The sequence below is a fragment of the Micromesistius poutassou genome (genome assembly GCF_964030765.1).
Source record: "Micromesistius poutassou genome assembly, chromosome: 2".
NCBI lineage: Eukaryota > Metazoa > Chordata > Actinopteri > Gadiformes > Gadidae > Micromesistius > Micromesistius poutassou.
The window spans coordinates 3,424,195-3,449,728 of NC_140272.1; the positions used below are offsets into that span (position 1 = coordinate 3,424,195).

At 49.1% G+C, this 25,534-nt stretch overlaps 1 protein-coding gene across 7 annotated transcripts; it reads left to right on the top strand.

The window, feature by feature from the left end:
* The first annotated feature begins 6,271 nt into the window (after window positions 1–6,271).
* smpd4 (sphingomyelin phosphodiesterase 4) lies at window positions 6,272–25,456 on the top strand. Of its 7 annotated transcripts, none has more exons than XM_084464835.1 (20): window positions 6,272–6,358; window positions 7,351–7,434; window positions 7,864–7,950; window positions 8,973–9,109; window positions 9,475–9,550; window positions 9,801–9,897; window positions 10,127–10,179; window positions 10,544–10,695; window positions 12,611–12,743; window positions 13,071–13,142; window positions 16,132–16,221; window positions 17,760–17,908; window positions 18,872–18,962; window positions 19,435–19,529; window positions 19,714–19,877; window positions 20,302–20,507; window positions 22,533–22,763; window positions 23,935–24,066; window positions 24,361–24,489; window positions 24,650–25,456. In XM_084464835.1, exons 2-20 carry the CDS (start codon window positions 7,396–7,398, stop codon window positions 24,968–24,970), a joined length of 2,454 nt encoding a protein of 817 aa, XP_084320961.1. In that variant the 5' UTR covers window positions 6,272–6,358; window positions 7,351–7,395; the 3' UTR covers window positions 24,971–25,456. The 7 variants fall into 7 exon arrangements, with proteins under 7 accessions (XP_084320961.1, XP_084320965.1, XP_084320966.1 ...); XM_084464839.1 differs by having other exon boundaries at window positions 13,071–13,136; XM_084464837.1 differs by having other exon boundaries at window positions 6,280–6,358; window positions 7,308–7,434.
* Window positions 25,457–25,534: the final 78 nt, after the last annotated feature.

Below are 25,534 nucleotides of genomic sequence, written 5' to 3' on the forward strand. Positions count from 1 at the left end.
TCACTTGCATTAACGATTTTTCAACCTAGAGGTCCACTGGGGTTTAGCGGAAGGGGCGGGACTTACCAGCTAGGAGTTTTGTGCACTAGGTGTTTTCAGCTCTATCCGGTGCGGGGTGGGTGGGTTAATAGGTGTGGGGTGGGATAGTTGGGGGTTATGGAAGGGTAGGTTGGGTGGAGGGGAGGCGGGTTGCTAGGGGTGGGTCTGTATAACCAATTATTAGTATTGAGGGAACCATTGAATATAATAAGACAGATGAAATTCTGATGTAACTTTAATTTTGATGAAATACTGAAATTGCTATTTTTTTGTTGTTGCTGTCTTGATGTACTTCCTGGTACCTAACTATGACGACCCACAGAAATTAATAAAATAAAATTACATTAAAAAAAAAAGGTTGCAGTGGATTTAACGTATCTTTGCTTTGAAAATGATTTGATGTACACACGCACGCACGCACGCACGCACACACACACACACACACACACACACACACACACACACACACACACACACACACACACACACACACACACACACACGTTATATTTACAAATAAAGATTGATGAATGTGTGTTGTTTCATTGAGGAGAGTGCTGGGAAAATATGGCATAGGTTGCGCTTAGGACAATCCGATCACCGGGGATGGAACTAGCAACATTCGGATTTCATGTCTACCTGCTCTACCTGCTCTACCTGCTCTACCTCCTGAGCTAAACCAACCCCAGGTGTAAATGAATGACAGCGGGCTGCCTTGTTTGTGCTTGTCGAACTATGACAGGGGGCTGAGAATCACTCAAAGATTGAATGAAGATGAATGATATAATGATCCAATAGGCAAAAGCAACAACGCAATAGCAAAGTTATTGAATAACACAAATTATACATGGTTTAGAGCACTTATAACGTGTCGGCGCTCAAATTCAAAACGTCTCAGCCTGTCAGAATGGATCGATCAGCTGATTGGATCGTGAACCAGGTCGTTCATTCATGAAACGAAACTGCTTCGGACGTCAATATGTCACGTGTTTATTTCCACACCAAAACAAGCTTCGAAGCAGTGCTTCATAGCGAAGGGTTCAAAGCACGTATCGGAGCTTCGGTATCGCATTGTCACTAGCACTCACTTCTACTACCCGATATTACACCACACATTTACCAGTACCACTCTGCACCCGCTTCACACTATGTTATCCTTTCCATTACAGTCTTACGTCGGAGCTGAGTCCCGAGTGCCGCACCTGCCCTAAGACATATCACCTGCGGCCACACGGTCTAATAAATAACTCAATACCTATTCAATAAATAGAGCAATTTAAATATCTGTATAGACTGTGCAAATACGCAATGTGCAAACTTTGGCAAATAAAAAAAGCGTGTATTCATTAGAGATATATAATGGATGGGCTGTGTTTGTTGGTGGCCTTATCTCTCCCTCCCTGTCGTAGAGACTCCTGAGCTCAAAGAGATCTCAGGAGGCCTTCCTGTGGCTTTGCAGTCCTGTTCCTGTGTCACGCCCTGGGATGGAGCGTTGTAAATGAGGCTTCCTGATGCTCACCTTTGTCCTCTGGTCCTTCGGTTTCACATATGAATGACTGAATGAATGGGGAGGAGTCTGTCTGACCCAAATCAATTAGTAGACAGACAGATTGATGGTTTCACCAGTGCTTCGTTTCCAGCGGGCCCCTGCAAAGAAAAGAGATCTTCTGCCAAAGACTGACAAAAGGATAATTGCAAAAGAGATCATTTCTTATTATTTCACACACACACACACACACACACACACACACACACACACACACACACACACACACACACACACACACACACACACACACACACACACACACACACACAGCTGCATCATGAAGTGCCCTCATGTCATTAATGTAAGAGTGATGTCTGGTCCTAATTTGCTTTTAATGATCTTATTAAGCCCGTGTTCAATCACCATGACAACCACACCTGATGGATCAGCTTCTGATGAGGCTGGTGGGGGACAGGAATGAGGAGGGGGGGGGGGGGGGGGGGAGAGTGAGAGGGTGAGAGAGTGGAGGAGGGAGAGGAGAGAGGGGGAGAGAGTGGAGGGGGAGGGGAGAGGAGATAGAAGAAAAGAAAAGGGGAATGATGAGAGAGGAGAGGACAGGAGAGAGAGGAGAGGAGAGTAGTTGCAGGATGGCTATCCAGACGGGCTCACCAGAGCCAGAGCCTTGCTTGCTGATGAGCTTGATGATTTTTTTTTTTTCCGTTAGGATGAGTAGCTCCCGTCAACGATGTTCGTTTCTCCTCTAGATGCTAAGATGAGCCTTGCCGGGGTCGACAGAGCCTAGCTGGACAGATAGCAATGTTAAAAACGGGGCCCCACCATGTTGGCAAAAAACTTTTTCTTTTCTTTAACAATTTTGCTTAATTGAAGTGATAGTTGTGATCAGGATTTTTTACTTAGATTGACAGATTTTTTGTGTAGCTGTAGAAGCACTGGAAAGGGTGGACCCCATAATGGTGGTAGTGTTAGGTGGACCCCGAATAGTAGGAAATGTGTGTGTGTGTTTGCGTGTGTGTGTGTGTGTGTGTGTGTGTGTGTGTGTGTCTTCATGTGTGGCTGTGTTCGAGGCTCAGTTTGACAGAGGCCTTTGATGAGGCGTCTCTCTGCGCTGTGGTGAACCTCATGGCGTGTGTTACTGGGAGCACTGGGCTTAGTGGTGCTGCTCCTCCGTGCTGACGTTCAACAGCTGTTTGTATTTAACCCCCACCTCGCCCTCCCCCCCTTCCCTTCCTCACCTCCTCCCCCTCCTCCCCTTCCTACCTCCTCCCCCTCCTCCCCCTCCCCCTCCTCCTCCCCCTCCTCCCCTCCTCCCCCTCCAACTCCCCCTCCTCCCCCTCCTCCTGCTCCTCCCCCCCCCTCCTCCCCTCCTCCCCCTCCAACTCCCCCTCCTCCCCCTCCTCCTGCTCCTCCCCTCCTCCTGCTCCTCCTCCCCCTCCTCCCCCTGCTCCCCCATTTGTCAACAGAGAAATCCGGGAAAGATCCTCATCTTTGTGTGTCTGCTGTCTGTGTGTATGTCGGTAAGAACATGTGTTTGTACTGGAGAGCATTGTGGCCCAACGCTGCCCGTGTTTACACTGGGCTTTGAGTTCGGAGGAGAGGAAAGCGGAGCGATTCAAAGCCAACAGTAACAAACTCTCCTGGACAAATATACCCATTTCCAACCAGCGTGGGAGACTGCAGGCCATTTATCTGAACTTTATTTAAACTCTGCCTCACAGCACACCGTCGTTCTCAGGAAGAAGAGAGGCAGGGTAACCTTGGAAACGTCCAATAGCCAATCCGATTGGTTTCCTGTTTTCGCTCGGATGAGATAAAGGTTGCCGCGCTCTTGTTAACTATGTGAGGTCACACTGTAGTGTGTGTGTGTGTGTGTGTGTGTGTGTGAGCTGCACTGTAGTGTGTGTGTGTGTGTGTGTGTGTGTGTGTGTGTGTGTGTGTGTGTGTGTGTGTGTGTGTGTGTGTGTGTGCACTGTAGTGTGTGTGTGTGTGTGTGTGTGTGTGAGCTGCACTGTAGTGTGTATGAGCTGCACTATAGTGTGTGTGTGTGTGTGTGTGTGTGTGTGTGTGTGTGTGTGTGTGTGTGTGTGTGTGTGTGTGTGTGTGAGCTGCACTGGGGGGCGTAGGCCTCTCTTCGCCTGTCAATCATTTACCGGAGGCCTGAACGACTCTGCCTAATAGGCCTTTAAACTGGACATAGTTTGTTCACTGCTATTAGAATACAAGACCAACATAAGTTGATGTGTAAGTATGACCCGTGCCGTGGGGGGTGTAGCGTGGCAGTGCTCTGCCAACTGTGGTCACAAACAAACTGTGAACGCATTTCGTGGCCATTCAACATGGTATGCGCGACCCCTGGTGGATATAAATTAAATCACACTACTGCTCTTTGAAATATTGTTCACGATAACGGTTGTTACTTGTGGTAAATGTATCGATGTATGTTAAGTCAAAGAACCGCGACACAAGCCTGCAAAACTTCAGCTTAAACACTAAAAGTGCACACAGAAAAATGACCTTGTGCTTGACAATACATCATGTATAGCGTATTAACATGTACTGTATTACTTATAACGGTGAGTCACGTTAGTATATATTAAAAAACTCTATTTTTGATTTTCTATTATTTTTTTCCTTTCCATAATTGTTGCCCTTTATTTACTGTCATTGCTCATTATTTTTGCATTGTGGAATTATTAGCATCAACAACCTCCATATGTACAGGAGCTTGTATGAAGCCGGGATGTACGAAACAGCTTTTAAAAAGCGCTTTTTCACGCTCGGCGACGCTTGGCAATAGACAGTGGCGTGAAGGATCGCGGGGCGGCGCACCGCCGGTGTGGGGCAGTAGGCCTACGTCGGAAATAATGGGGGCGGTTGGTTTAACGCGCGCCGTTCGCCGCCGATGTATTTGGGGCTTCTATACTCAGTCAAAGTCAAATATGTAGTATTATATTTTATGAGGTGCCAAGCACAAAGTGCGAGGCAACCTATTGTAATCGTTAGTGTTTTTTTTATTCCGACACGTTTGACTTACACAGCCTACACCGATCGCACGCTTTTTATGAAACTTACTAGACCTGTAGAGGTTGACCCAAGATTAACAGACAGCAAATATTACACAGATTGGCCCAAAGGTGGCGCTATACCAACTGCCCAAAAATGCAAACTTTGCACAAGCATATCTCGTAACCGGTTTGACATATATGTCAAACCGGTTACGAGATATGCTTGTGCATGTTGCCTCAGATGTTTCATGAGTGTATACACTCATGAAACTTTGATCACACATGCATATCCTCATGCTGAACAAATATGCCTCAAGAACCTATGACTTCCGGTTCCCAGATTTTCCGCCATTTTTAATATAGTTAAAAACTGCCTAAGGATCCCAGGTTTTTTGACTTTGAAAAAAATAATTTAGCCCATATCATCTATGGACCATTATCTTCAATCTGACAGAAAAGATTAGTCTGTAAAATAAAGTTTAAAGCACCCATGAGCCATTGACTTCTAAAAGGGGCGTGGTTTAAAACGCAAAAATAGTTAATTGCTCATATCAACATCAAGTTGGACGCCTATGATGTTGACCCCAATACAAAATTAGTTCATAATCAAATTCTGAACAAGATAAACTCAACATATTTTCAAATAGGGCGTGGCATCTAAATGAGCGTGGCCTGTCACTAAAATCGCCACAGTTCATAGACGCAATGTTTGATTTAAGCAGGACCGACTTAGTGGCCGTTGAGGCCCAAAGTTTCAACTGCTGAAGTGAAATGAAGTCGATTGGCAAAACAACATGGCCGCCATAGGCTAAAAATCGTCAAAATTTAACTTAACGCTAAAGGCAGGGTTAACTTAACCCAATCGTTATCAAACTTGGGGTAGTCCAAGGCACATGGGTCAAGATGAAACTGTCCAAATTTTATCTAAATCGGCTTAAAGGTGGCGCTATGTGGCGCTAAGATGAAACTGTCCAAATTTTATCTAAATCGGCTTAAAGGTGACGCTATACCAACAGTCCAAAAATACAAAAATCGTCATTGGTGCTGGGGTAGTCCAAGGCACATGGGTCAAGATGAAACTGTCAAAATTTTATCTAAATCGGCTTAAAGGTGGCACTATAGCAACAGTCCAAAAATGCAAAAATCGTCATCGACATTTTGTGGTCATTTTCACTTGTTCGCCTTGTATTTGAATGAACTCGTCCTAGGGAATTTATCAGATCTGCTTCAAAATTGGTCAGTACAGTCAAAAAATGTTGCTGAATGAACGCTGTACAATTTGTGACTGTACATTGAAGGGTGTGTCCGTGGCGTGGGGGTCGGCTCAGGCTTGGCACCTTAAACGCTGCTCACAGCTTTAATTTTAATTTATAAAATTTTGGACTTTTGACTTTATTACAATTTTTATTTTGCTTGTTTTGTTATATTGAGCAAATTATAATATATTTTTATTTTATGTGTACTGCTATTACGATTGAATTGCCCTTTGGGGATGAACTACGAACATCTAACATAATATATAATAATTTCATATAATATAATATTATATCATATCATATCATATAATTCAATATAATTGTATATAATATAATAGAATAGAATAGAATAGAATATAAAATGAATACACATTTTGAACGGACGAGGGCGCTGTAGCCTGGCGGACACCAGCAGCCTCTCCGGGTCCTGCCCCGGAAGTGACGTCCTCGGGGTCAGTTGGTTTCGCTTGATCTCGAGCAGAGTCGGATGGAAGCGCGCGCTCGGTTGGAACTGAAAGCTGAAGCTACCTGAGGTCCGCGCGCCACGCCAGGTACCCGCACCGCACACCTGAGGTCCGCGCGCCAGACCAGGTATCCGCACCGCACACCTGAGCCCCAGAGACCGTAGATATAGACCGCGTGGAGCCACAACGTACACAGCGGGGTGAGGTCCTGTCACACAGCGGCTAGCGGACGAGCTAGGCGTCCAGTGCGCATGCGTCACATATAATAATAATATCTAAAAGTGTTTATGTTCTGCAGTTACTCTACAGATCCAATCAGCTACGCAGGTGTTGATAGGGTAGTTGTATACATTGTTCTGCTAATGTCTGCTCCCTTGTCTGTCTATCGATTCGCGACCCCATCAACTCGTGAATTGTTGATAGGTATATTATGTATGTATGTATGTATGTATGTATGTATATAGGTATGTTTTTCTTGTTAAATGTGGACCCCAGGAAGAGTAGCTAGCGCCTGGTGTAACGGCTAATGGGGATTCTAATAAACTGAACTAAACACATGATTCCCAATGTGTTTGGATCTGTAGACCAACTGCATCACGGTATTTTACACCACTACTCACTCCATGTACACTGTAAGAATACGGGAAGCATATTTTGATACTGTATCATAACGTCTTTATTAGAGTTTTCAGGGGTACAGTATATGTACTACTACACGGAGCAATAGTGTCGGCGTGCGTAGAACCACTAGGTTGCACATTTTGATAGGTAGCATAGATGGCTGAGCACTTTCCATTGAATCCCCAACGTACTCGAACCCAGCAGCACGGTTATTCTCATATGTATAGACCCTCACCAGCCCCCCTGCAGCGCCCATAGCCAAACGCTGCGTACACTTTACTGCTGCTGGGTGCTGGTGTGTCAGTGAGCAGTGAGTGGTGGTGTTGCAGGTGGTGCTGGTGTGTCAGTGAGCAGTGAGTGGTGGTGTTGCAGGTGGTGCTGGTGTGTCAGTAAGCAGTGAGTGGTGGTGTTGCAGGTGGTGCTGGTGTGTCAGTAAGCAGTGAGTGGTGGTGTTGCAGGTGGTGCGTCCGTGGATCGCGTGTCCCAGGGCTCCTGGCTCCGCCATGGCTGCTCCCACCCTGCAGCAGCCCAGCTTCCTCCTGGTGAGTCCCTGCCCGTGCGGCCCTCCCCCTGCTGGGTTTAGTGGTGGATATAATGCAGCCCATCTGTACGTCCTGCTTCTGTACACATATTATCTTATTATTAAGTTAAATGATTATTGATTGTCTTGCCCACGATGTCGTGTACCAGATGTTTGGTACTGATAACTTTGCTTTGGCATTTACTTAAGTGTCAGTGTGTTTTTTTTATTTATTTGACATTTGTTGTGGTCTCTGCAATGGTCATATAAAAGGCACGGTTGTGTAAATCAGTGTAACAGTTAACAGTTAGTGTAGTGTGTAGTGTTAGTGTATATAGAGGGGCTTAATATTGGGGGCTTTTAATTTAATTTAAATTTCAAACATTGTAGTCTATATAGTGTCTGTACTCCTGTGTCGTCACCCTGTATTGACATTTTCTTTGGTCCTCAGGCCAACCTGAAATCAGACTCCACCACCAAGCCTCTGCTGCAGCGATGCCAGGACCTGGTGAAAGTCATCAACGACTACCCTGCCAAGGTACAATCACTACCATGGCACCACGGCCCCAGGAAACAACAGACCCTTATTCAGAACCTTGGTCCTGGTTACATTCGTAGCAGCGTGCTTAAAGCTCTCTGCCACACCGTATATGGTAATGTTATTGTTATGTAGGTCTCTCTGGGGAACAGGTCTGCCATGCAGGGTGGGCCGTATGCTCACCCCAGGGATGGTGGTCCCTGGGGCGGGTCAGGCCGGGAATGACGGCCCCTTTAAGGCTGGAGCCCTGTAGTCTGAACAGCTGCTGCTCTCTGAGTCAGCAGACAGGGACTGGCTTTCACTGTCTCTCTACTGTCGCTGGGATGTAACATTTGAGTTGAGCAAAGGTTTGCATTCCCCTGTGGCATAAACAGACCATCCTGATACGCCGCTCTTCTCATCTGTTTGTTGGGTTCTTTTTGTGGAGCTGTTCTGCAAAGTCTTTTTTCAAAGTAGCAGTTGTTGGGGAAGTTATCTTAAAAGTATTTGAAGTCATTTATTGAGTATTGAGTAGTAATTTATTGATGCAGTCTACCTTTCAGGCATCCTATTATCTGTTCCTTAATACCATGTGTGTAACAAACTGGATATAACTATGGATAAAAGTGTCAATGAATGAGTAGTGTGATTGTTGTCAGTTCAGGTTCTAAACAGTAGAACAGCTGTCACACAAACAGGGGGTGTCAACATACATACTGTCACTGCCTTGTGTTCCATCCAGAGTGGGAGTTTAGTAAGCATTCTGTTGACTACAGACTGTAAAGGTTGCTGGGGTAGGATGGTTGTTCTTCCTGCCTCAGCTCCCAGTGTTGCCCATTGTTCCTGCTCTGTTGCTGGTTTGTACTGGTACAGTTATTGCTTTGTGTATTTTGGGGTTCTTGTGGTTTTCTAATGGGGACAGGACTGCTCACTCACAGCTCTATAGATGCTGCTTGCATAGTGTGTATCTTACAAGTTAAAAGTGAGGGTTTGGTGTGTACATTGTTATGTTTGTGTGTTGATACGATCGTGTGTTTGTCCAGGAGCTGCATGTGATCTTCCCCTGGCTGGTGGAGTGTGTGTTTGGCAGCCTGGACGGGGTCATCACCGGCTGGAACCTGCGTGCCATTCCTTCCCGGGGCAACGGATACAACCTTGTGCTGGACTTCCTGGACCCCAGGTCAGTCCATGGGGCCACAGACGCCAAATAAAGGCCTTGTCTTCAGCTGGCAACATGACATGGTTTCACTGATTGTGGAAGTGATGTAGGTCATTTTGTTTCCTCTCAGCCAGTCTCTAATAGTCGATTTAAGACTGTAACTATGAGTCAGGCGTATGGAAATAGAATAACTCAACTGGTAGCCTTCCAATGTTAGCAATTAGCTTGGGAAACGAGCAGCAGTATTAGGTTTTCAAACTTTTCATCCACTAAACATGGGCTTCTGGGAAGTTGAGTCTTTGTGATGACTTTGTTTAACGTATTGATTTAATTTGTCTCCTGGTTTTGCATGGTAGCTCAGATCCATATCTTGTTTTTCTCCACAGTGGTCCGATGATGAAGCTTGTGTACAAACTTCAGGCGGAAGAGTACAAGTATGAAGTCTCTGTCAGTCATCTACCTGTAAGAGAAAGATCTACATTTCTCTTTATCAATCATCTCATTCAGTTTTAGATTCATATTTCCAGCGAGAATTTTCTTGTGTCCACTGACTCATCATTGTTTTGAGTTAACGTAAACTTACTTTTGCTGCGTGGAAAAATACTAGGACTTTTACTTTGGAGTTATGGACTTGTGGACCTCTGATGGCGTTGCCACTGGGACCCTGTGGTAGAAATGGTTGTGTGTTTGAAGGCCTGGTTATTTGTTGCAGGGCCCGGTGAAGGCGTCCCTTCAGGAAGGCGTCCTCCCAGACTGCCCTCTGTTCCACAACAAGCTGCACTTTGCCATGTCTGGTCTGCTTGCACTTAGTATCCTTCAAAGTAAAAGCCCCTCCCACTCCATGGCTCTGAATCCCTGATGAGCCAGTGGTGCCTACATGACATGAACAGCTCTATGACTTGCCCTGGAGTATACTTTAACCGTTACCATGACAATGCTCACAGTAGCATAGTATGCACAGTGTTAATTGGTGGGAGAACTAATTGTTAAATATAGAGTATGTTTTATGGTTGAGTTGTTTTCCTTAACCTTCTGCAGATCCGTTTGAATACTACATGTTCAACTTCGCCCACAGTCTCCTCACAGTAAAGGTACAACATGTCTTCTTCATTGAATTAGAAGTTAAAATCTATTGTTCCATGAAGAGATGGTAGTCTGTTGCCCTCCGGTGGCTGTCTGTAAAACTGCAGTGAGAAACTGTCGTTTGATTTGGAGGTGACTGTTTTGATTGTGTTGGACTTTTGTTGTACTGAACATACTTGTGTTTATACATTTTTTTTGTAAACTGCAGCATGACTAGCCATGCTATACATTATTTAATATTTCATGGTTTATCGTTTGATCTCATCAGTTGTTGTAGTTCACCATCTCCCCACAGTTCTTCCCTCTATGATGGGTTTGACTGCTGCCTGACAGCAGTGCTGTTTGACATGTGACCCGTGTGTGCGTTCTCAGTGCAGTCCCCCAGGCCAGCAGGGGAGCTGTACCGACTCTGCCTACTTCATGCTGGTGGATACCTACCTGAAGTACTTCCTGCCTACAGTGGGGGTAGTCCCGCCCTCTCCCTTCTCCGACTCCCGGGGTTCTGTCACTACTCCGTCTCCAAGGTACACGCCCACCACACCAAGGCCTAACCCTGACCCTAACCCTAACGCCCACCACCCACCACGTCAACCCTAACCCACGTCACCACATCATGCCCTAACCCTAACCCACATCACCACATCATGCCCTAACCCTAACCCACGTCACCACATCATGCCCTAACCCTAACCCACGTCACCACATCATGCCCTAACCCTAACCCACGTCACCACATCATGCCCTAACCCTAACCCACATCACCACATCATGCCCTAACCCTAACCCACGTCACCACATCATGCCCTAACCCTAACCCACGTCACCACATCATGCCCTAACCCTAACCCACGTCACCACATCATGCCCTAACCCTAACCCACATCACCACATCATGCCCTAACCCTAACCCACGTCACCACATCATGCCCTAACCCTAACCCACATCACCACATCATGCCCTAACCCACGTCACCACATCATGCCCTAACCCTAACCCACGTCACCACATCATGCCCTAACCCTAACCCACATCACCACATCATGCCCTAACCCACGTCACCACATCATGCCCTAACCCTAACCCACGTCACCACATCATGCCCTAACCCTAACCCACGTCACCACATCATGCCCTAACCCTAACCCACGTCACCACATCATGCCCTAACCCTAACCCACATCACCACATCATGCCCTAACCCTAACCCACGTCACCACATCATGCCCTAACCCTAACCCACGTCACCACATCATGCCCTAACCCTAACCCACGTCACCACATCATGCCCTAACCCTAACCCACGTCACCACATCATGCCCTAACCCTAACCCACATCACCACATCATGCCCTAACCCTAACCCACGTCACCACATCATGCCCTAACCCTAACCCACGTCACCACATCATGCCCTAACCCTAACCCACGTCACCACATCATGCCCTAACCCTAACCCACGTCACCACATCATGCCCTAACCCTAACCCACGTCACCACATCATGCCCTAACCCTAACCCACGTCACCACATCATGCCCTAACCCACGTCACCACATCATGCCCTAACCCTAACCCACGTCACCACATCATGCCCTAACCCTAACCCACGTCACCACATCATGCCCTAACCCTAACCCACGTCACCACATCATGCCCTAACCCTAACCCACGTCACCACATCATGCCCTAACCCTAACCCACATCACCACATCATGCCCTAACCCACGTCACCACATCATGCCCTAACCCTAACCCACGTCACCACATCATGCCCTAACCCACGTCACCACATCATGCCCTAACCATAACCGTCCAACCTATCAACATCCAGCTCGTGCTTCTGGCCACAAACCAGAGCTGTCACGATGATGACAGCAAGTGTGTGATTTAAAGTTTTGTCTTCAAGTCGTTGGTGTCCTTTTTAGGGGTAATCGTCAACCTAAAATAACATTCCCAAGTAAATGAATAATATCTGTACATCAGCCAGGTTTGCATGCATGAGTAGGCCTGTCGCGATAAGCAATAAATCAATTAATCACACGATAAATTAAAATGAGACGATAATTTTGCCGTCTGCGATAAATAAGGTTTTTTTTTTTTCTTGTCTCTATCAAAGAGACTGGATGACAAGAGTTTTCACTCTGGAGCATCGGTCTCGACAGACCCCTCTCGCTTCCTTGGCGTAATGAGGAGTTAACCCTCGAGTCATGTCACTGGTCAGCCGCATGGTCTCTGTGTGGGGAGAGCACACCTCACTCCTGATGTCTTAGTAAGAGCTCCAGGTCTCCAGGTTAACTCCATTGAGCTCCAGGTTAACCCACTGAGCTCCAGGTTAACCCACTGAGCTCCAGGTTAACCCACTGAGCTCCAGGTTAACCCACTGGGCTCCAGGTTAACCCACTGAGCTCCAGGTTAACCCTCTGTGCTGTGCTCCTCTCAGGCCCCAGAGCGTGTCATTTGCGGGCTACGGCGTGCACAGCCCCAGCCTGCTGAAACACCACATCTTCCACCAGCCCTCGGCCACCGCGGACCCGGCCGCCCAGGAGATCTGGAGATCAGAGACGCTGCTACAGGTCAGAGCCACCACCGCACGGCCGTCCTCAAGGCTTTCTTTAGGTTCTTCTACACCAAGGAAAAAATTACCCTTCTTCAAGGTGGAATGCAAACATTTGGAACAGAAAAATATATTTTTTGTGTATTTTATTTATACATTTTAAAATAATAATTGGTGAAACCAGTCTGGTCTAATCATAAACATATCAACAAGATCACTGATTTGTTTTTGTTATCTTAACTCCAGATGTGTGATAGATAGATACGTTTTCTTTTGCTAAGACGATCAAAAGTCTGGTCTTATAACCTTGGAGTAGTAAACGTGGTTCTTGTTCTGTGGCCTCCAGATGTTTGTGGAGGTGTGGCTCCACCACTACTCTCTGGAGATGTACCACAAGCTGCAGTCCCCCCAGGTGAAGGTAGGCTGCATGCCACACCCCACACCACCACTCACCCCTCTCTCTCTCTCTCCCTCCCTCTTTCTGCCTCTCTCTCTACTTATACCCCTCTCTCTCCCTCTCTACTTCTACCCCTCTCTCTCTCCCTCGCTCTCCCTCTCTCTCTCTCCCCCCCTCACCCATACTCACTTGCGGGCACACACCCTCTCCTCTACTGCACCACTGGCTACCACTGCACCTGGGCTCTCAAACACACACACACACACCTGCACGCGCACGCACGCACACGTGCACATACACAAATTGATGCAAAGAGGATGCTGGGGATATTACCAAAGGCTAAGTGCTAGGATGTGTCCCTAGGAAGGATGTTTAACCTGAAGGAATCTGGTCACTTCAATCTGGACAACCATCAAACTAAATAATCTAAGAATAATAGTAAAAGGTTTGACCATTAGCATCATTTGTCCAACTTTTCCTGGGATTCTCTCGCAGAAACTGATGTTTTTGCAGACCGCAATCGTCCAAATACTCCCATAAATAGCCAGGCTTGATGGCTCTCCTCTAATCATGACTGGCCCAGGGTAGGATGTGGTATAAATTCTACCCTTGGCTATAGTTTTTATTTGTGTAATTATCTTCAGATTCACACCGAGGGATTTTGGTGAGAACTGTGGGATTATTTTCGACTATGCAGCAATCCCCACAGCCATGCCAATTCACTAACTCTCAGGCCAAACTAATAGAAATCAACACACTCCACAATTAACCAATCTCAAACCAGCCTTTAGTTTGATCATCTAATGATGGGATGCTGTTGTTCTAGAGTTTGGCCAAACAGGGAGACATTTCCCCGTTATTAATTCACCACAATGCTTTTAGTGTGACCACACAGGCCCTGTGTTAGACTGGTGTCAAGGCAACATGATAATGTGTTGTGTTTCTGCTGTTGGGTATTTGTAATCCGTGGGACCTGTCCAAGGCGGACTCCCCACAGCTTTACCTCTCTACGTAGTCCTACTGCCTCCTCTCCTCTCCTACTGTGAGCATGCTGCAAGGCTGTGAGCATGCCTCCATCTCCCTCCATTGCTCTGTCTCTATCTCTCTCCATCTCTCCATTTCTGTCTCCATCTCCCTCCATCGCTCTCTCCATCTCTCTCTCTCCATGTCACTCTGTCTGTCTCTAACTCTCTCGCTCTTCTCTCTCCTATCTGTCCGTCTTCCATCTCTCTCCATCATAGAGCCCCCTCCCTGACATGGGGTACGACCAGCATAGAGCCCCCTCAGTGTAGGACCAGTAAAGGACCAGTATAGCGCCCCCGCAGTGTAGGACTGGTACGACCAGTATAGAGCCGCCTCAGTGTAGGACTGGTACGACCAGTATAGAGCCCCCTCAGTGTAGGACCAGTATAGAGCCCCCTCAGTGTAGGACCAGTATAGAGCCCCCTCAGTGTAGGACCAGTATAGAGCCCCCTCAGTGTAGGACCAGTATAGAGCCCCCTCAGTGTAGGACCAGTATAGAGCCCCCTCAGTGTAGGACCAGTATAGAGCCCCCTCAGTGTAGGACCAGTATAGAGCCCCCTCAGTGTAGGACCAGTATAGAGCTGCCTCAGTGTACGACCAGTATAGAGCCGCCTCAGTGTAGGACCAGTATAGAGCCGCCTCAGTGTAGGACCAGTATAGAGCCGCCTCAGTGTAGGACTGCTGGGACTAAGGGCACTAAGTCCTAGTCCAGACCAGTAGGCGGACCATAAGGAGCTCCCCTCTGTCTTTCCCCAAAGACCCATGAAAGGCCTTGATCCTAAACACACCTAAACACTATCGGACACTGCTTGACCCCGCTCAACCGGTAACTTTCCCTGAATCTGCATCACTTATATCCGCCCATACCGGGCATCACTTATGAGCCGTCCATACCGGGCATCACTCGGCGGGCTCTATGCTGGCATGTCCTGTTGTGTGTGTATTTGCATGTTGTCTACTAAAGTGTTTTTTAGGGATGCACCGAAGATTTTCAGCCGAAAATGGCCCAAAAGCGCATTTTCGGCTTTCGGCCGAAACACTTTTATCACCGAAACAACACGGCCGAAACAGGAAATTGTGATGACGCAAACAAAAACCGCGGCCAGCACACGCTTGTCTGGATAAGCGCCTCTGCACCAACATGTCTGCGGTGTGGGCATATTTCCATATATCTATAGGTTCCATAGATCATCAGTGAAACATTGTGAAACAAATGACACCTCTAGCTAAATGTAGTAATCTAGAGAACCAGCTACAACCTTGTTTTCATCCAAACGAGCAGTCTTTAGCGATGGCTTGCTATGAGACCGCTTCTTGATTTTAGTGAGGTTAGTACACAGTCATAGCTATAAATGCAATGGTAGGCCTACTAATAATTGGCAAAATAATTTATTTCAGTTTTTCGGTTTTCGGCCTTGGTTTCCTCATTTTCGGTTTTCGGTTTCGGCCAAGAATTTTCATTTTGGTGCATCCCTAGTGTTTTTGTGTAACATAAAAATGAAAGCTGTGATGTGTGTAACTGATCTGTCCGTTGGCGTCCCTGGGTTGGCTGTGTGAGAATGTCCTCTCCCGTTCACTACACAGCACTGGGGTTAACTCCAGGAGTGCAAGGCCCCCTATTGGCTTTTTGCGGTCAACTTCTGTTGACCTTGAAGTGTAGTACCAAATAGTCTAGTTGTGGTCTGTTGCTAGGTAACTTGAAGTGTAGTTCAGAGAGGTTGCTAGGTAACGTAGGATGAGGACTGAAGTGACTCTCATCCAAGGCGACCCTCTAACCCTCAGCCCGCTCATACACTGTGTTCCAACGGTCAGTATGTCTGTTTACACATTGTCTCTCCTTTTGTCCCTTGCTCCTCATTTCCTCCTCCCCAAATGTTCTCTCAAACAACCTCCTCAACCTTTCTCCTTTTTATTTGTCCCTGTCCTTCTCCTTCCACTTGTATCCCCTGTTCCTCCTCCTCCTCCCTGGTGGTCTCTGGGGTCACAGCTGGCGCTGCTGCAGTATCGGCTCTGTATGTCCAGCATGCCGTATCAACCCCATCCCCCTTCAGGCTCTGGGACCCTGCACACCTACCAAGTACTGTTCCCTTTTCATTCAGCCCCGCCCGTCTGGGCTCTCCCCGGGGGGGTCCAACCCAGGGGGCATGATGCAAGGTGCTTTTACACCAACCAACACCTAACGGCCACCGTGGGGGATTGACGTCCATCACCCTGTCACTGGTTACTACCAAGAGGGTATATGGCCTATGGCCACCGCTGGCACTGCTCCGTGTAATGGAGGACATGGCTCACGGAGGAGCGCCACAAGCATTGAACAGACTTCACTTACTGCCGCTCTTCTGGTGGCGGCCGTATTTTGATGGCAGAGCTGGCAGAGCTTTGCCACGGTGATGAGTCTCCAAAATAGTGACTGCCGATTGGTGGAAGCACGCCGGCGGATGGTCTAAGAGCACCTGCAGGGTTTCTGTCAGGAATACTTCTCCTAGCTATAAGAAGCTCATCCTCTTCATATCCATGAGGATGAGGAGGTTCAAATTCAACCGTACTAATGAATACATAAAAGAAAAACAATATAGAGAAATCATTCTCTGTATTTGTTCAAAGTCTGCCTGATTAATTCATGCTCGAAGGCCTTTGATTGGTCCAAGTCCCGACGTATCACAGAGAAGTATCCTTGATGAAGTGGTGCTTCCTGGGTAGGACTTGTCTCTGAGCCAGACTGGGCTGGTTTGTTTGTGGTGTTGCTGTGTTCATACAATCATTTTAACGCATGTCGCTCAATGCCTGCAGTGCTTTACAGCTTTTTCTTCTCTTGTTTGTAAGCTGTTTGTGTGTTTGTGTATTTGTGTGTTTTCCATTCAAAAAGTGCGTACACCCTCCCCTGCATTATGTGGCTGGTTTGCAGGGAGAAACTGGGCATGGTTTAGATAGTGGTTCAGAGGGCTCTGGGCGTGGTTTAGTTAGTGGTTTAGAGGGCTCTGGGCGTGGTTCAGGGGGCTCTGGGCGTGGTTTATTTAGTGGTTTAGATGGTGAAGCAGGAAGTGCTCTTGGCTCTCTTGTCTAGCTTCCACAGCAGATCAGAGAACTGAGGTCCACACACACACTACTGCACAGCAGGACAAACGCCTCTAAAACACTACAAACACAAGTCATTCAGAAATGTCAATTGTACTGTTGAATTATTTATGATGGCATTCATGTACTACAGAACAGTTACAAAATCTATCTTTTTGTAGCACAATATTGAATCTTTTCATCCTAGAATTTTTGATTTAAGATAATATAAACATAATATAATAAAAATGTATGCAAAATATATAATCATACAAATACATAAGTATAATAAATTATAAAAATAATAAATAATTATAAACATATTTATTGTATCTTCAATAAATACATAAAGCATTTAAATTCTCCATATATTAAGTTTCTCAGGCTTCTGTCGGTGGGACCGCTGTGCTGTGAATGCGATGCTATGGTTATCCGGTGGCTGGTTGGCTGAGTCTTAATTAGCTCTATCACTGCGCAGCATTGCGATTTGCCGATTCACAACAAGCTTGCTGCTGATTGGCCGTGCCCCCTTTAGCCCCGTGTAACCCGCCTTCCCTCCAGGAGCCCTTCAGCCCGACGGAGGAGCATGTGATGGTGGTACGGCTGCTGGTGAAGCACGTCCACGCCTTCTCCTGCAGCCTGAGGCCGGAGCAGCTGGCCGCCGCGCCCTCCTCCCCCTCACACACCATCCCCCTGGAGGAGTTCAAGAGGTGGGCGTGGCCTCACCGTCGCCTCGGTGGACATCTGGGTCACTCTGGGCGCACTTACACTAGGCCATCTGTACCGTGCCCGAGTACGTTTGCCCCCTAAAGTCTAGATCGTTTGGCTAGTGTGAGCACGCCATCCGTACTCAAGTACAGTTAGATTCCTAGGTGTGCTCAGGCCACGGTACAGATGCTAATGAGCCGACACGCGCACACGCACGGATACGCAACCGTATGTACAAGAGGCAACCGTACTCAGGCCCAGTTGAGATCACCGAGTGTGAGCACAGGCCAGCGGCACAGTGGTACTGGAGAACGATACAGGGACACTATGACTAGTGTGAGTGCGCCCTCTGACACACGCACACACACAGCAGCCCTGTTAGCTCAGTGTGGGTCTCTGTTAGCTCAGTGTGGGTCTCTCTGTTAGCTCAGTGTGGGTCTCTCTGTTAGCTCAGTGTGGGTCTCTGTTAGCTCAGTGTGGGTCTCTGTTAGCTCAGTGTGGGTCTCTCTGTTAGCTCAGTGTGGGTCTCTGTTAGCTCAGTGTGGGTCTCTCTGTTAGCTCAGTGTGTGTCTCTCTGTTAGCTCAGTGTGGGTCTCTCTGTTAGCTTAGTGTGGGTCTCTCTGTTAGCTCAGTGTGGGTCTCTGTTAGCTTACGCCTCTTACCCACTGTACACGTCCGTCGACAGAAGAGAGTGGGCGTGTCCGACGCATGGATAAAACACGATCTGCGTATAACGTGTGTATAACACGATCTGATTGGGTGACGGATCCGTCGCTGCCTGAAAAGTTAAACTTTTCTCAACTTTTGGACGCAAGAGACGGAGCCGATTTGACTGATGGACCCACAATGCATTTCGGGAGCATCCCATGTAAAGTCAATGAGATCCGTTGACGGACGTGTACAGTGGGTAAGAGGCGTAAGTGTGGGTCTCTCCGTTAGTTCAGTGTGGGTCTCTGTGTGTGCAGGGTGGTGGTGCAGCGGTTCGTCCAGCAGAAGCTCTACCTGTTCCTCCAGCACTGCTTCGGCCACTGGCCTCTGGACGCCTCCTTCAGAGCTGTAAGCACCGCCCCTCCATCTCACCACTACATCAGTACCCCTCCATCTCGTTAACTCACCACTACATCAGCACCCCTCCATCTCGTTAACTCACCACTACATCAGTACCCCTCCATCTCGTTTACTCACCACTACATCAGTACCCCTCCATCTCGTTAACTCACCACTACATCTCGTTAACTCACCACTACATCATCACGCCGGCCTTTATACTAATACTACTTCGCCATATTCTCCATTCACTAGTATTTAATGTCTGTCTGTCTCCAGCACCTGGACAGACAGACATGAGGACTGGACTCATTTGTCATCAGTAACCTCATGAACACAGGATGTTACTGATGTTAAAACTTAAATAAAACTAATAAACTGTCCACCAACATCAAATGAGTGAAGTCCTTGCAGTACCTCTTAGTGGCGGTAGCGTTTGGGGTGTTTTAGCGGCTGTGAGGTTAATGTTCTGTGTGTCCAGGTGCTGGAGACCTGGCTGAGCTACATCCAGCCCTGGAGATACACGGAGAAAGCCCACCCACAGCCCGACCTGAGCCGCACCGTACCGGAGCGATGGTGAGGAGGAAGCATGAGCTAGAATAAAGCAGACTAAGCCGGCTACAGGAGGGTTTCTGAAGCCGGCTACAGGCGGGTTTCTGAAGCCGGCTACAGGAGGGTTTTGTCGTCGACTGTTGGCCGCCGCAGATAAAGGCGTGAATAGCTCCACATGTCCTGTAACGTTTCCCTCCCGGTTCTCCAGGGGTTCCTTCGTGGAGGAGAACCTGCTCATGTACACCAAGCTGTTCCAGGGCTTCCTGAACCGAGCCATCCGCACGGACCTGGTCAACGCCAAGAACGCCCTGATGGTGTTCAGGGTGGCCAAGGTGTTCTCCCAGATGAACCTCCCGGACATGATCCAGAAGGGTGAGGGCCAGCGACCACCGCCTCACCACCGCCTCACCACAGCCTCCTGGTGGTTACATGTGTCGCCGTGGTTACTGTTGGAGTCACACTGAGCAGTCTATGAATATGCTTTCCTAATATATCACTAGATGCCAAAATCTCCCATATTTTATTTGCCGAGTTTGAAAACAGTCTTTCCAATCAATCCTCTTGGATACAAAGCAGAATAAATGCAAAGATGTGAAGTTGTTGTGTTGAGTGTCTAGAAAGTCCTTTTGGACCACCAGTAGGTGGTGGTCCGTGGGGTAATTGATCTTTACTTCTTAAACACTTGATTCTTGTTCCTCTGTTTCTTCACTTTGTGTTTTGTTCTGGTCCTGTCCATGAGGTTTCCCTTGTTGAGCTCTGTGTCGTCCCTTTATGAGTGGTTGGTTTGTTCCTCCAGGGGAGCAGCTGTTCCTGGAGCCCGAACACGTCCTCCACCACCGCCAGCCCCGCGGGTTCATGACCCCCGGCCAAGGCGGCAGCTTCCTGTCGGCACGCCAGCGGGCCGTACCCGACAGCGTGTTCCGGGTCAAGAGCCACGTGTACGCCCTGGAGGGCCAGGACTGCCAGTACAAGCAGATGTTCGGCAGCGAGCTCCGGGGCACGGTGAGGGGCCACCTCACACCTCACAGCCAGACCTCAGGGGCCCGGTGAGGGGCCACCTCACACCTCACAGCCAGACCTCAGGGGCCCGGTGAGGGGCCACCTCACAGCCAGACCTCAGGGGCCCGGTGAGGGGCCACCTCACAGCCAGACCTCAGGGGCCCGGTGAGGGGCCACCTCACAGCCAGACCTCAGGGGCCCGGTGAGGGGCCACCTCACAGCCAGACCTCAGGGGCCCGGTGAGGGGCCACCTCACAGCCAGACCTCAGGGGCCCGGTGAGGGGCCACCTCACAGCCAGACCTCAGGGGCCCGGTGAGGGGCCACCTCACAGCCAGACCTCAGGGGCCCGGTGAGGGGCCACCTCACACCTCACAGCCAGACCTCAGGGGCCCGGTGAGGGGCCACCTCACAGCCAGACCTCAGGGGCCCGGTGAGGGGCCACCTCACAGCCAGACCTCAGGGGCCCGGTGAGGGGCCACCTCACAGCCAGACCTCAGGGGCCCGGTGAGGGGCCACCTCACAGCCAGACCTCAGGGGCCCGGTGAGGGGCCACCTCACAGCCAGACCTCAGGGGCCCGGTGAGGGGCCACCTCACAGCCAGACCTCAGGGGCCCGGTGAGGGGCCACCTCACCCATCACGGCCTGACTCCTGGGTGGAGGTGAGGTTGGGCTGTCTCACTCCTCACGGCCTGACTCCTGGGTGGAGGTGAGGTTTGGCTGTCTCACCCCTCACGGCCTGACTCCTGGGTGGAGGTGATGTGGTTACCCCTGCTTTGATGCTTCACCTTTTAGTCTCTACTTAGAGAAGGACCTGCCTCTTTGGCTGGAGATATTCACAGATCTTTCATTCAGCAGACGGTTTGATCCTGAAGTGTCTTCTGGTTAAGACGCGTTGGCATCCTGAAGAGAGACGTCCGCTACCTGCTCCTTCATGACGTCTCGCTCAAATCACTGACTTTAACATGTAGAACGGTCTGCTGAAGACCAGTGAGGTCGTTTTGATTGATCCCCTGGGTTTGGACAGCTTGTAGCTCAGGAGGTAGAGTGGGTTGGCTGGTAACCGGAAGGTTTCTGGTTCGATCCCCGGCTCCTCCTAGCTGAGTGTGGAGGTGTCCCTGAGCGAGACGCCTCACCCTGACTGCTCCTGACCCGCTGGCTGTCGCCCTGCGTGGCTGACACCACCGTCAGTGTGTGAATGTGTGCATGAATGGGTGAATGTGAGGCAGTATTGTAAAGCGCTTCAAGTGGCCACTGGTTAGAACAGCTCTGTGGAAACAGTCCGTTTAGTTTCAGAGGGTGGTCCTCCGTGCTGACCGGCCCCCTCTAATAGGGGTGGGAAAAATAATCGATTCTTCGATGCATAGTGATTCTCTCTAGAACGATTCCGTCTCGATGCAGAAAAATAAATAATCTGAAACAAATTTAATAATAAAAAAATATTAATAATAATAAAAAAAGATATATATTTATTTTTATTTTTCGTTTTTAGGTAGTAGGAAGTAGGAAGTGATTAGCAAACTCTGAGTAATAAACTCAGATGTGTGTATATATATATATATATTTTTTTTTTTTTGAAAATCCCGCATGGAAATATACATTTATAATATACATTATTTATTTGTAACGCGGTGCTGTGGTTGTAACGCGGTGCTGTGGTTGTAACGCGGTGCTGTGGTTGTAACGCGGTGCTGTGGTTGTAACGCGGTGCTGTGGTTGTAACGCGGTGCTGTGGTTGTAACGCGGTGCTGTGGTTGTAACGCGGTGCTGTGGTTCTAACAGGGTGCTGTGGTTGTAACGCGGTGCTGTGGTTGTAACGCGGTGCTGTGGTTGTAACGCGGTGCTGTGGTTGTAACGCGGTGCTGTGGTTGTAACGCGGTGCTGTGGTTCTAACAGGGTGCTGTGGTTGTAACGCGGTGCTGTGGTTGTAACGCGGTGCTGTGGTTCTAACAGGGTGCTGTGGTTCTAACAGGGTGCTGTGGTTGTAACGCGGTGCTGTGGTTCTAACGCGGTGCTGCGTGTGTGTGCAGGTCCTGAGGTTCATCCAGATGATGGCTCAGGCGCGGCAGACGGCCAAGAGGATCTCGGACCACTCCCTGGAGGCGGCGGGCAGCAGCTCCTTCCTGTCCTGGTTCGGGCTGGGCGGGGCCGACCCCACCCACACCTACGGCGGCTCGGAGCTGGACGAGGGCGGGGACAACGTGAAGAAGACCCACGAGTTCCTGGACCGCGCGCTGGAGAACCTCTGTCACATCTTCAAGGTGTGTGTTTGGGTTCTCCGTCTGGGCATGCTGCTCCTCTGCTTGGTGACCTCACAGAGACGGGAGCTTCAGCTCTTAGGATTGGCTCATGGAATCCCATTATTACCATGGTGACGCAGCCCACCATCTATCTGTTGTAACTAGCCTCTGATATGGACCTAGCATTGTGTTGACCTGTGTGTGTTGCGTTAGCCCTGGACCTAGCATTGTGTTGACCTGTGTGTGTTGAGTTAGCGTTAGCCCTGGACCTAGCATTGTGTTGACCTGTGTGTGTTGCGTTAGCCCTGGACCTAGCATTGTGTTGACCTGTGTGTGTTGAGTTAGCCCTGGACCTAGCATTGTGTTGACCTGTGTGTGTTGAGTTAGCCCTGGACCTAGCATTGTGTTGACCTGTGTGTGTTGAGTTAGCGTTAGCCCTGGACCTAGCATTGTGTTGACCTGTGTGTGTTGAGTTAGCGTTAGCCCTGGACCTAGCATTGTGTTGACCTGTGTGTGTTGAGTTAGCCCTGGACCTAGCATTGTGTTGACCTGTGTGTGTTGAGTTAGCCCTGGACCTAGCATTGTGTTGACCTGTGTGTGTTGAGTTAGCCCTGGACCTAGCATTGTGTTGACCTGTGTGTGTTGAGTTAGCCCTGGACCTAGCATTGTGTTGACCTGTGTGTGTTGAGTTAGCCCTGGACCTAGCATTGTGTTGACCTGTGTGTGTTGAGTTAGCGTTAGCCCTGGACCTAGCATTGTGTTGACCTGTGTGTGTTGAGTTAGCGTTAGCCCTGGACCTAGCATTGTGTTGACCTGTGTGTGTTGAGTTAGCGTTAGCCCTGGACCTAGCATTGTGTTGACCTGTGTGTGTTGAGTTAGCGTTAGCCCTGGACCTAGCATTGTGTTGACCTGTGTGTGTTGAGTTAGCCCTGGACCTAGCATTGTGTTGACCTGTGTGTGTTGAGTTAGCCCTGGACCTAGCATTGTGTTGACCTGTGTGTGTTGAGTTAGCCCTGGACCTAGCATTGTGTTGACCTGTGTGTGTTGAGTTAGCCCTGGACCTAGCATTGTGTTGACCTGTGTGTGTTGAGTTAGCCCTGGACCTAGCATTGTGTTGACCTGTGTGTGTTGAGTTAGCCCTGGACCTAGCATTGTGTTGACCTGTGGTTGTTTGTTTGTTGTCTCCCTCCAGCTGAATCCCGGTCAGCTGAGTCAGATCATTTCCACCCTGGGTCTGTCCCAGGACAGCGTCAGCTGCAACCAGCTGCCGGACTGCATCCAGGGGGAGGACGGGCTGATCCTCACCGACCTGGGCCGCATGCAGGTGAGGGGGGGGGGGGACCCACAGGACGAGGAAAGTGGGTTTGTAATTCCATCAGAATCTGTGGTCATTTCGTCAGGTCAGTCGGGAGAGGAGTGGCGATGTGGGAGGAGCTAATCCACTTTTATTTAGTTTTACTGGACGTACGGCATTTGAGTTCTTAAAGTCTGAGTTAAGAATATGTCCAGTATCAAAAAAACTAAACTCTAAATGAAGGAGACTGACAAGTCTGTCTGTCTCTCTCTCGCTCTGTCTTTCTCTCTCTGTCTCTCTCTCACCCCCCTGGTCTCTGTTCAGATCATCAACGGCCTGCGGCGCTTTGAGATCCAGTACCAGGGAGACCCTGAGCTGCAGCCAATCAGAAGCTACGAGAACGCCACACTGGTCCGCATGTTCTACAGGCTGTCCACGCTCCTCAACAGCAGGGTACCAGCTTTACCATTGCTTCATGTGGAATGCCCCCCCCCCCCTTGTTTATGATGTCTTCTATGTTCCTGCCCACATGATTAAGCACCCATGGGTTTGAAAGGCATTATATAAATATTATTATTCATTATTATTATGATTGTATTCCCGCCTGCTGCAGTTCGGCGGCCACATGGCGGCGCTGTGCTCCAGGCCGGACTTCTTGGGGCGTCTGGGGCGCCACTACCTGGCGAGCCCGGGCAGCCCCCCGCGGCCCCCCACGAGCGTGGTGACGCGGCGCAGCCTGGAGTGCCGCCGGGCCCCGGGCCTCAGCCTGCGGCCGCTGGCCAGCTACCGCACGCTGCTGCTGCTGCTGCTGCTCTACCTGCTGGGGGCGCTGCTGTCCCTCGGGCCCCTCTGCAGCACGCTGCTCCTCCTGGCCGGGGCCCTCCTCCACGGCCTCCTCCTCACCCTGCTGGGGGACAAACTCAAGTCGCACTAACGCAGACCAGGCCTCCGGGGCCGCGATGCAGACCAGGCCTCTGGGGGCCCCCGACCCAGACCCCCCCACAAAGAACTGACCAGAGTACAACATCACCCACAAGAGACGACCCCCCCCACACGCTAATAAAGGATGTGACACACGCCTGCAGGGTTGGTGTCCAGTGAAGAGCTATGTTTGTGATTAGGTTTATTGCCAATAATGGTTGGTTATCATTTCTACCAGAGGCGACGCGCGTCCCATCAGAAACTCATCCGCTCACCAGCGGTCTTCTGGTCGGTGTTTCTACCGCTGTTCAGATTTACCATCCTAGCTTTTATGATGGGTTTTGTAGCCAATTTTAATGGTCTAACCTGTAATTATTTTTTATATATTTTTTCTTGGACCTCGTTGAATGGTCCAGAACTTTACGAAGGCGTGGATTGTTTTTCAGTGGACGAGTGAGGAATGTTTTGGCCAAATGTCCTCAATAAATCAATCTTTTTGCAGCAAGTGTTGTCGACGATTTGTATCTGACCTACGTATAAATTGTGTGGGAAGAAACTGGTGCATAAAGCACTAAGG